The sequence below is a fragment of the Oncorhynchus masou genome, chromosome 20, assembly GCF_036934945.1.
Source record: "Oncorhynchus masou masou isolate Uvic2021 chromosome 20, UVic_Omas_1.1, whole genome shotgun sequence".
Taxonomy (NCBI): domain Eukaryota; kingdom Metazoa; phylum Chordata; class Actinopteri; order Salmoniformes; family Salmonidae; genus Oncorhynchus; species Oncorhynchus masou.
In genome coordinates, this window is record NC_088231.1 from 25,446,102 (window position 1) to 25,458,623 (window position 12,522).

A 12,522-nucleotide genomic window follows, 5' to 3' on the forward strand; every position below is an offset into this window, starting at 1 on the left:
TCTGTCTCTCCTCTCCTCTGTCTCTCCTCTGTCTCTCCTCTCCTCTCCTCTGTCTCCTCTCCTCTGTCTCTCCTCTCCTCTGTCTCTCCTCTCCTCTATCTCTCCTCTATCTCTCCTCTCCTCTATCTCTCCTCTATCTCTCCTCTATCTCTCCTCTATCTCTCCTCTATCTCTCCTCTATCTCTCCTGTGTCTCTCCTGTCTCTCCTCTCTCTATCTCTCCTCTGTCTCTCCTCTACTCTGTCTCTCCTCTCCTCTGTCTCTCCTCTCCTCTGTCTCTCCACTCCTCTGTCTCTCCTCTCCTCTGTCTCTCCTCTGTCTCTCCTCTCTCTCCTCTCCTCTATCTCTCCTCTCCTCTGTCTCTCCTCTCCTCTATCTCTCCTCTCTTCTATCTCTCCTCTCCTCTGTCTCTCCTCTCCTCTATCTCTCCTCTCCTCTGTCTCTCCTCTCCTCTATCTCTCGTCTCCTTCGTCTCTCCTCTCCTTTGTCTCTCCTCTGTCTCTCCTCTCCTCTGTCTCTCCTCTCCTCTGTCTCTCCTGTCTCTCCTCTGTCTCTCCTCTCCTCTGTCTCTCCTTTCCTCTCCTTTGTCTCTCCTCTGTCTCCTCTCCTCTGTCTCTCCTCTGTCTCTCCTCTCCTCTGTCTCCTCTCCTCTGTCTCTCCTCTCCTCTGTCTCTCCTCTCCTCTGTCTCTCCTCTATCTCCTCTCCTCTGTCTCTCCTCTCCTCTGTCTCTCCTCTGTCTCTCCTCTCCTCTGTCTCCTCTCCTCTGTCTCTCCTCTCCTCTGTCTCTCCTCTCCTCTATCTCTCCTCTATCTCTCCTCTCCTCTATCTCTCCTCTCCTCTATCTCTCCTCTCCTCTATCTCTCCTCTATCTCTCCTCTCCTCTATCTCTCCCTCTCCTCTCCTGTGTCTCTCCTGTCTCTCCTCTCTCTATCTCTCCTCTGTCTCTCCTCTACTCTGTCTCTCCTCTCCTCTGTCTCTCCTCTCCTCTGTCTCTCCACTCCTCTGTCTCTCCTCTCCTCTGTCTCTCCTCTGTCTCTCCTCTCTCTCCTCTCCTCTATCTCTCCTCTCCTCTGTCTCTCCTCTCCTCTATCTCTCCTCTCCTCTGTCTCTCCTCTCCTCTATCTCTCCTCTCCTCTGTCTCTCCTCTCCTCTATCTCTCGTCTCCTTCGTCTCTCCTCTCCTTTGTCTCTCCTCTGTCTCTCCTCTCCTCTGTCTCTCCTCTCCTCTGTCTCTCCTGTCTCTCCTCTCCTCTATCTCTCCTCTGTCTCTCCTCTCCTCTGTCTCTCCTCTCCTCTGTCTCTCCTTTCCTCTCCTTTGTCTCTCCTCTGTCTCTCCTCTCTCTCCTCTCCTCTCCTCTGTCTCTCCTCTCCTCTGTCTCTCCTCTCCTCTGTCTCTCCTCTCCTCTGTCTCTCCTCTCCTCTGTCTCTCCTCTCTCTCCTCTCCTCTATCTCTCCTTTCCTTTGTCTCTCCTCTATCTCCTCTCCTCTGTCTCTCCTCTCCTCTGTCTCTCCTCTCCTTTGTATCCCCGCTATCTCTCCTCTCCTTTGTCTCTCTGCTATCTCCTCTCCTGTCTCTCCTCTCCTCTGTCTCTCTTCTATCTCTCCTCTCTCTCCTCTCCTTTGTCTCTCCTCTGTCTCTCCTCTCCTGTCTCTCTTCTATCTCTCCTCTCCTCTATGTCTCCTCTCCTCTATCTCTCCTCTGTCTCTCCTCTCCTTTGTCTCTCCTCCCCTCTGTCTCTCCTCTCCTCTATCTCTCCTCTATTTCTCCTCTCCTCTCCTTTGTCTCTCTTCGTGTCTCCTCCGCTACAGACGAGGATCCTGAGGAGGACTTGTCGTTTGAGGAGATGGAGGAGAAGGCCACGTCTGGAGATGCCAGAGCACAGACCAGTGTGAGTGAACACACGCAGTGATGTTTTAATGCTCACTGGTTGTCTGATCATGTCTGCGTCTATTCTCAGCCTTCTGGAATATTCAGAGCCTGTGCTCTGAATGTAATACACACACTCACACACACACACCCACACACACTCACACACACACACACACACACACACATACACACACACACACACACACACACACCCTCATACACACACACACACACACACACACACACACACACACACACACACACACACACACACACACACACACACACACACACACCAGTGGAAGATGATCTGAGTAGCACCCTCCGTTCTAAAAGGGTACATTTCTGAGTGCTGGGTTCCAGTTAGTGAGAACGTCTGCCCTGGCCAGCGCTCAAATCATACACATTCCCCACTGCGACAGTGTCCCACACATACACACAGACAGGCATGCAGTTGAGGGAGAGAGAGAGGAGGGGCAGAGAGAGAGGAGGGGCAGAGAGAGAGGAGGGGAAGAGAGAGAGGAGAGAGGGAGAGAGAGAGGAGAGGGAGGGAGAGAGAGAGGAGAGGGAGGGAGGGAGGAGAGGGAGAGAGAGGAGAGGGAGAGGTTGAGCAGTGAAAGTTAAGATTGGAAAATGTCTTTCACTTGATCTGTCTCTAGGCATGCTGGGTAATGTAGGAAGAAGTCTGGGTAGTTCTGACTGGGCTTCTGTAGGCATGCTAGGTATTGTAGGAAACCCCTACCTGGGGATGGCTCCAATTGTAGGTGTATTACGGTAACTAACATGTCTGTAGGGATGGCTCCAATTTTAGGTGTATTACGGTAACTAACATGTCTGTAAGGATGGCTCCAGTTTTAGGTGTATTACGGTAACTAACATGTCTGTAGGGTTGGCTCCAGTTTTAGGTGTATTACGGTAACTAACATGTCTGTAGAGTTGGCTCCAGTTTTAGGTAGATTACGGTAACTAACATGTCTGTAGAGTTGGCTCCAGTTTTAGGTAGATTACAGTAACTAACATGTCTGTAGGGATGGCTCCAGTTTTAGGTGTATTACGGTAACTAACATGTCTGTAGAGTTGGCTCCAGTTTTAGGTGTATGACGGTAACTAACATGTCTGTAGAGATGGCTCCAGTTGTTGGTTCATTACTGTAACTAACATGTCTCCTCATTTAGCTGGGCAGATACTACCTGGGGTTGGCTGAGGAGAAGGAGGCGGAGCTTAATAACCGCCTGGCAGTTGATTGGCTGGTGCAGGCCGCTAAGCAGGGACGGAAGAGTGCAGCCCGTCTTCTACAGCGCTGCTGGATCCAGAGGACAGGTAGAGGAGGAAAGAAATACCACCCTGTAGTTCACTGGTTACCCACGTCCTGAATACCACCCTGTAGTTCACTGGTTACCCACATCCTGAATACCACCCTGTAGTTCACTGGTTACCCACGTCCTGAATACCACCCTGTAGTTCATTGGTTACCCACGTCCTGAATACCACCCTGTAGTTCACTGGTTACCCACATCCTGAATACCACCCTGTGGTTACCCACGTCCTGAATACCACCCTGTAGTTCACTGGTTACCCACGTCCTGAATACCACCCTGTAGTTCACTGGTTACCCATGTCCTGAATACCACCCTGTAGTTCACTGGTTACCCACTTCCTGAATACCACCCTGTAGTTCACTGGTTACCCACGTCCTGAATACTACCCTGTAGTTCACTGGTTACCCACATCCTGAATACCACCCTGTGATTACCCACGTCCTGAATACCACCCTGTAGTTCACTGGTTACACACGTCCTGAATACCACCCTGTAGTTCACTGGTTACCCACGTCCTCAATACCACCCTGTAGTTCACCGGTTACCCACGTCCTGAATACCACCCTGTAGTTCACTGGTTACCCACGTCCTGAATACCACCCTGTAGTTCACTGGTTACCCACGTCCTGAATACCACCCTGTAGTTCACTGGTTACCCACGTCCTGAATACCACCCTGTAGTTCACTGGTTACCCACGTCCTGAATACCACCCTGTAGTTCACTGGTTACCCACGTCCTGAATACCACCCTGTAGTTCACTGGTTACCCACATCCTGAATACCACCCTGTGATTACCCACGTCTTGAATACCACCCTGTAGTTCACCGGTTACCCACGTCCTGAATACCACCCTGTAGTTCACTGGTTACCCACGTCCTCAATACCACCCGGTAGTTCACTGGTTACCCAGGTCCTGAATACCACCCTGTAGTTCACTGGTTACCCAGGTCCTGAATACCACCCTGTAGTTCACTGGTTACCCACGTCCTGAATACCACCCTGTAGTTCACTGGTTACCCAGGTCCTGAATACCACCCTGTAGTTCACTGGTTACCCACGTCCTGAATACCACCCTGTAGTTCACTGGTTACCCACGTCCTGAATACCACCCTGTAGTTCACTGGTTACCCACGTCCTGAATACCACCCTGTGGTTACCCATGTCCTGAATACCACCCTGTAGTTCACTGGTTACCCACGTCCTGAATACCACCTTGTGGTTACCCACATCCTGAATACCACCCTGTAGTTCACTGGTTACCCACATCCTGAATACCACCCTGTAGTTCACTGATTACCCAGGTCCTGAATACCACCCTGTGGTTACCCATGTCCTGAATACCACCCTGTAGTTACCCACATCCTCAATACCACCCTGTGGTTACCCACGTCCTGAATACCACCCTGTAGTTACCCACGTCCTGAATACCACCCTGTAGTTCACTGGTTACCCACGTCCTGAATAACACCCTGTAGTTCACTGGTTACCCACGGCCTGAATACCACCCTGTAGTTACCCACGTCCTGAATACCACCCTGTAGTTCACTGGTTACCCACGTCCTGAATACCACCCTGTGGTTACCCACGTCCTGGATACCACCCTGTAGTTCACTGGTTACCCACGTCATGAATAACACCCTGCAGTTCACTGGTTACCCACGTCCTGGATACCACCCTGTAGTTCACTGGTTACCCACGTCCTGAATACAACCCTGTAGTTACCCACGTCCTGGATACCACCCTGTAGTTCACTGGTTACCCACGTCCTGAATACCACCCTGTAGTTACCCACGTCCTGAATACCACCCTGTAGTTCACTGGTTACCCACGTTCTGAATGCCACCCTGTAGTTCACTGGTTACCCAGGTCCTGAATACCACCCTGTAGTTCACTGGTTACCAATGTCCTGTGTGTGTGTGTGTGTGTGCGCGTGTGTTTACTCTACCTGTGTGTGTTTACTCTACCTGTGTGTGTGCGCGTGTGTTTACTCTACCTGTGTGTGTGTGTGTGTGTGTGTGTGTGTGTTTACTCTACCTGTGTGTGTGTGTGTGCGCGTGTGTTTACTCTACCTGTGTGTGTGTGTGTGTGTGTGTGTGTGTGTGTGTGTGTGTGTGTGTGTGTGTGTGTGTGTGTGTGTGTGTGTGTGTGTGTGTGTGTGTGTGTGTGTGTGTGTGTGTGTGTGTGTGTGTGTGTGTGAACCTTCCAGGTATCGGTGAGGACAATGAGGAGGAGGTGCGTCGTCTGTCGACAGAGAGCAGGTTTGAGCAGACGGTCCGGAAGGCGGCCATGATGATGTTCAGGAAGCTGAACCCCGACAGGAAGGAGAAGATGGCGGTGTCTGAGATGATGGAGAACGTTGGACAGGTCAACGCTGTGCACGGTACGACACACACACACAATTCTGGAAACACACACACACTCCTGGATGTACACACACACCTGGATGTACACACACACACCTGGAAACACACACGCACACACACGCGCACACACACGCGCACACACACACACACGCACACAGCTGGATACACACACACACACACACACACACACACACACACACACACACACAATAATGGAAACACACACACACACCTGGATGTACACACACACACACTTGGAAACACACACACATACACACCTGGAAACACACACACACGCACACACACACACACACACACCTGGATGTACACACACACTTGGATGTACACACACACACCTGGAAACACACACACACGCACACACACACGCACACACACACACGCACACACCTGGATACCCTCACACACACACACACACACACACACACACACACACACACACACACACACTTAACTAACTAACTACTAAGTGAATTGCAACAGCACTAGGCTGCATTCAAAACACATGTTGTATGCCGGTCCAAAAAATATTATTAAAACATTCCACTATGTTTTCCGGAACGTTCTGTGTTGCACCTTTAAGTGTAAGTGACTCTGTAATGTCGGCCAACAGGTGGCGCCACCACGGACCAAACCCAGAAGGTCCTGGAGAACATGGTCACTGGAGAGAGTAAGTGTGTGTGTGGGTGTTGTGTTCTCTAGGTGAGAGAGAAGTGAAGATTTAATGACTCATCTCTCTCTCTTCATCTCTCTCTACCTTTCTCGCTCTCTCTCTCTCTCTCCCCTCTACCCTCTACCCCTCTCTCTCTCCCCTCTACCCCCCCCTCTCTCTCTCTCCCTCTCTCTCCCCTCTATCCCTTCTCTCTCTCTCTCCCCTCGTCTCTCTCTCTCCCCTCGTCTCTCTCTCCCCCTCGTCTCTCTCTCTCCCCTCGTCTCTCTCTCTCCCCTCGTCTCTCTCTCTCCCCTCGTCTCTCTCTCCCCCCTCGTCTCTCTTTCTCCCCATCATCTCTCTCTCCCCCCTTCTCTCCCCTCGTCTCTCTCTCTCCCCATCGTCTCTCTCCCCCTTCTCTCTCTCTCTCTCTCTCTCTCTCTCTCTCTCTCTCTCTCTCCCCTTCTCTCCCCTCGTCTCTCTCCCCCTCTTCTCCCTCTCTCTATATAGCTGGTCAGTTTGTTGACCTGGATGACTTTGTAGAGATCACTAAGAGGTATACCCAGGGCATGGCCCCCAGCACGGGCTCTACCCAGAGCCAGGGCCCTGCCCAAACCTCTGGAGAGAAGGTACACACACACACACACACACACACACACACACACACACACACACACAGTGAGTCAGAGCACAACAGGCCTCTGGAGAGAAACTACATCTAGTCAGCATCCTCAATGACACTACAGCTGGTCAGCATCCTAAATGACACTACATCTGGTCAGCATCCTAAATGACACTACATCTAGTCAGCATCCTAAATGACACTACATCTAGTCAGCATCCTAAATGACACTACATCTGGTCAGCATCCTAAATGAATCTACATCTAGTCAGCATCCTAAATGACACTACATCTAGTCAGCATCCTAAATGACACTACATCTAGTCAGCATCCTAAATGAATCTACATCTAGTCAGCATCCTAAATGACACTACATCTAGTCAGCATCCCAAATGACCCTACATCTAGTCAGCATCCTAAATGACACTACATCTAGTCAGCATCCTAAATGACACTACATCTAGTCAGCATCCTAAATGACACATCTCGTCAGCATCCCAAATGACACAACATCTAGTCAGCATCCTAAATGACACAACATCTCGTCAGCATCCTAAATGAATCTACAGCTGACCTTTTTGAGTAAAGAGGTGTGTGTGTGTGTGTATACGTGCTCCTGTGTGTGTGTGTGTGTGTATACGTGCTCCCGTGTGTGTGTTCCTGGTGTGTGTATATGTGCTCCTGTGTGTGTGTTCCTGGTGTGTGTCTGTGCATTTGTACATTAGCAGAGTGGCCTGGTCCCCAAGAAGCCTCAGAAGGGAGTGTGGGGGATGGGTCAGAGTGACATGTTGATGGACACCAGACGACACTTCCTGGTTAGTATGACATCACACCCAATCAGCTAACATCTCTTCAAAATTGGTTCAAATACTCACCCCTCCCTCCCTCCCTCCCTCCCTCCCTCCCTCCCTCCTCCCCTCTGCCTCCCTCACCCCTCCCTCCTCCCCTCTCCCTGCCTCCCTCACCCCCTCCCTCACTCCCTCACCCCTCCCTTCTCCCCTCTCCCTGTCTCCCTCACCCCTCCCTCCTCCCCTCTCCCTGCCTCCCTCACCCCTCCCTCCTCCCCTCTCCCTGTCTCCCTCACTCCCTCACCCCTCCCTTCCCCCTTTCCCTGTCTCCCTCACCCCTCCCTCCTCCCCTCTCTCTGCCTCCCTCCCTCCCTCACCCCTCCCTCCTCCCCTCTCCCTGCCTCCCTCACCCCTCCCTCACCCCTCCCCTCTCCCTGCCTCCCTCCCTCCCTCACCCCTCCCTCCTCCCTCTCTCCTCCCTCACCCCTCCTCCATCTCCAGGTGTTGCAGTACCCTATAACTGCGGTCATCGAGGTGAAGGATCAGCTCATTGATTGGGCGTCTCGCGCCGGCGTCCAATGGCTGAGCACAGTGATCCCCACGCACCACGTCAACGCGCTCATCTTCTTCTTCATCATCAGTAATCTGACTGTTGACCTGTTTGCCTTCTTCATCCCACTCCTTGTATTCTACCTCTCCTTCATCTCCATGGTGATCTGCACGCTACGCATCTTCCAGAGCAGCAAGGTACAGCTCATCTAACATTACCCTCTCCTCAAACTAACATTACCCTCTCCTCTCCTCAAACTAACATTACCCTCTCCTCAAACTAACATTACCCTCTCCTCTCCTCAAACTAACATTACCCTCTCCTCAAACTAACATTACCCTCTCCTCTCCTCAAACTGACATTACCCTCTCCTCAAACTAACATTACCCTCTCCTCAAACTAACATTACCCTCTCCTCTCCTCAAACTAACGTTGCCATCTCCTCAAACTAACATTACCCTCTCATCTCCTCAAACTAACATTACCCTCTCCTCTCCTCAAACTAACATTACCCTCTCCTCAAACTAACATTACCCTCTCCTCAAACTAACGTTACCCTCTCCTCTCCTCAAACTAACACTACCCTCTCCTCTCCTCAAACTAACATTACCCTCTCCTCTCCTCAAACTAACATTACCCTCTCCTCTCCTCAAACTAACATTACCCTCTCCTCTCCTCAAACTAACATTACCCTCTCCTCTCCTCAAACTAACATGACCCTCTCCTCAAACTAACATGACCCTCTCCTCAAACTAACATTACCCTCTCCTCAAACTAACATGACCCTCTCCTCAAACTAACATTACCCTCTCCTCAAACTAACATTACCCTCTCCTCTCCTCAAACTAACATTACCCTCTCCTCAAACTAACATTAACCTCTCCTCAAACTAACATTACCTTCTCCTCTCCTCAAACTAACATTACCCTCTCCTCAAACTAACATTACCTTCTCCTCTCCTCAAACTGACATTACCCTCTCCTCAAACTAACGTTGCCATCTCCTCAAACTAACATTACCCTCTCATCTCCTCAAACTAACATTACCCTCTCCTCTCCTCAAACTAACATTACCCTCTCTTCAAACTAACATTACCCTCTCATCAAACTACCATTACCCTCTCCTCAAACTAACATGACCCTCTCCTCTCCTCAAACTAACATTACCCTCTCCTCAGACTAACATGACCCTCTCCTCAAACTAACATTACCCTCTCCTCTCCTCAAACTAACATTACCCTCTCCTCAAACTAACATTAACCTCTCCTCAAACTAACATTACCTTCTCCTCTCCTCAAACTAACATTACCCTCTCCTCAAACTAACATTACCTTCTCCTCTCCTCAAACTGACATTACCCTCTCCTCAAACTAACGTTGCCATCTCCTCAAACTAACATTACCCTCTCATCTCCTCAAACTAACATTACCCTCTCCTCTCCTCAAACTAACATTACCCTCTCTTCAAACTAACATTACCCTCTCATCAAACTACCATTACCCTCTCCTCAAACTAACATTACCCTCTCCTCTCCTCAAACTAACATTACCCTCTCCTCTCCTCAAACTAACATTACCCTCTCCTCTCCTCAAACTAACATTACCCTCTCATCTCCTCAAACTAACATGACCCTCTCCTCAGACTAACATGACCCTCTCCTCAAACTAACATTACCCTACACTCTCCTCAAACTAACATTACCCTACACTCTCCTCAAACTAACATCACCCTCTACTCTCCTCAAACTAACATTACCCTCTCCTCAAACTAACATTACCCCTCCTCTCCTCAAACTAACATGACCCTCTCCTCAGACTAACATGACCCTCTCCTCAAACTAACATTACCCTACACTCTCCTCAAACTAACATTACCCTACACTCTCCTCAAACTAACATTACCCTATCCTCTCCTCAAACTAACATTACCCTCTCCTCAAACTAACATTACCCTCTCCTCAAACTAACATTACCCTCCCCTCTCCTCAAACTAACACTACTCTGTCCTCTCCTCATACTAACATTACCCTCTCCTCATACTAACATTACCCTATCCTCATACTAACATTACCCTCTCATCATACTAACATTACCCTCTCCTCTCATCAAACTAGCATTACCCTCTCCTCTCATCAAACTAACATTACCATCTCATCTCATCGTACTAGCATTACCCTCTCCTATCCTCGTACTAGCATTACCCTCTCTTCAAACTAACATTACCCTCTCCTCAAACTAACATTGCCCTCTCCTCTCCTCAAACTAACATACTAACATTACCCTCTCCTCTCCTCAAACTAACATTACCATCTCCTCTCCTCATACTAGCATTACCCTCTCATCATACTAGCATTACCATCTCCTCATACTATCATTACCCTCTCCTCTCCTCAAACTAGTAGTACCCTCTCCTCTCCTCAAACTAACATTACCCTCTCCTCAAACTAACATTACCCTCTCCTATCCTCAAACTAACATTACCCTCTCCTCTCCTCAAACTAACATTACCCTATCCTCTCCTCAAACTAACATTACCCTCTCCTCTCCTATCCTCATACTAGCATTACCCTCCCCTCTCCTCAAACTAACATTACCCTCCCCTCTCATCTCCTCAAACTAACGTTACCATCTCCTCAAACTAACATTACTCTCCTCAAACTAACATTACCCTCTCCTCAAACTAACGTTACCCTCTCCTCTCCTTTCCTCTCCTCTCCTCATACTTGCATTACCCTCTCCTCAAACTAACATTACCCTCTCCTCTCCTATCCTATCCTCATACTAGCGTTACCCTCTCCTTTCCTCTCCTATCCTCATACTAGCATTACCCTCCCCTCTCCTCAAACTAGCATTACCATCTCCTCAAACTGACATTACCCTCTCCTCTCCTCAAACTGACATTACCCTCTCCTCTCCTCAAACTAACATTACCCTCTCCTCTCCTCAAACTAACATTACCCTCTCATCTCCTCAAACTAACATGACCCTCTCCTCAGACTAACATGACCCTCTCCTCAAACTAACATTACCCTACACTCTCCTCAAACTAACATTACCCTACACTCTCCTCAAACTAACATCACCCTCTACTCTCCTCAAACTAACATTACCCTCTCCTCAAACTAACATTACCCCCTCCTCTCCTCAAACTAACATGACCCTCTCCTCAGACTAACATGACCCTCTCCTCAAACTAACATTACCCTACACTCTCCTCAAACTAACATTACCCTACACTCTCCTCAAACTAACATTACCCTATCCTCTCCTCAAACTAACATTACCCTCTCCTCAAACTAACATTACCCTCTCCTCTCCTCAAACTAACATTACCCTCCCCTCTCCTCAAACTAACACTACTCTGTCCTCTCCTCATACTAACATTACCCTCTCCTCATACTAACATTACCCTATCCTCATACTAACATTACCCTCTCATCATACTAACATTACCCTCTCCTCTCATCAAACTAGCATTACCCTCTCCTCTCATCAAACTAACATTACCATCTCATCTCATCGTACTAGCATTACCCTCTCCTATCCTCGTATTAGCATTACCCTCTCTTCAAACTAACATTACCCTCTCCTCAAACTAACATTGCCCTCTCCTCTCCTCAAACTAACATACTAACATTACCCTCTCCTCTCCTCAAACTAACATTACCATCTCCTCTCCTCATACTAGCATTACCCTCTCATCATACTAGCATTACCATCTCCTCATACTATCATTACCCTCTCCTCTCCTCAAACTAGTAGTACCCTCTCCTCTCCTCAAACTAACATTACCCTCTCCTCAAACTAACATTACCCTCTCCTATCCTCAAACTAACATTACCCTCTCCTCTCCTCAAACTAACATTACCCTATCCTCTCCTCAAACTAACATTACCCTCTCCTCTCCTATCCTCATACTAGCATTACCCTCCCCTCTCCTCAAACTAACATTACCCTCCCCTCTCATCTCCTCAAACTAACGTTACCATCTCCTCAAACTAACATTACTCTCCTCAAACTAACATTACCCTCTCCTCAAACTAACGTTACCCTCTCCTCTCCTTTCCTCTCCTCTCCTCATACTTGCATTACCCTCTCCTCAAACTAACATTACCCTCTCCTCTCCTATCCTATCCTCATACTAGCGTTACCCTCTCCTTTCCTCTCCTATCCTCATACTAGCATTACCCTCCCCTCTCCTCAAACTAGCATTACCATCTCCTCAAACTGACATTACCCTCTCCTCTCCTCAAACTGACATTACCCTCTCCTCTCCTCAAACTGACATTACCCTCTCCTCCCCTCTCCTCAAACTAACATTACCCTCTCCTCATACTAACATTAC

At 48.9% G+C, this 12,522-nt stretch overlaps 1 protein-coding gene across 1 annotated transcript in view; it reads left to right on the top strand.

The window, feature by feature from the left end:
* LOC135507199 (wolframin-like) overlaps positions 1 to 12,522 on the top strand; it is a 54,504-nt gene that overhangs the window by 7,613 nt on the left and 34,369 nt on the right. Inside the window, exons 2-8 of the mRNA XM_064926792.1 lie at positions 1,809 to 1,888; positions 3,045 to 3,189; positions 5,396 to 5,569; positions 6,184 to 6,240; positions 6,730 to 6,848; positions 7,567 to 7,656; positions 8,131 to 8,376. Of these exons, the coding sequence (XP_064782864.1) occupies positions 1,809 to 1,888; positions 3,045 to 3,189; positions 5,396 to 5,569; positions 6,184 to 6,240; positions 6,730 to 6,848; positions 7,567 to 7,656; positions 8,131 to 8,376 (911 nt within the window). The remainder of the gene's footprint in view (positions 1 to 1,808; positions 1,889 to 3,044; positions 3,190 to 5,395; positions 5,570 to 6,183; positions 6,241 to 6,729; positions 6,849 to 7,566; positions 7,657 to 8,130; positions 8,377 to 12,522) is intronic.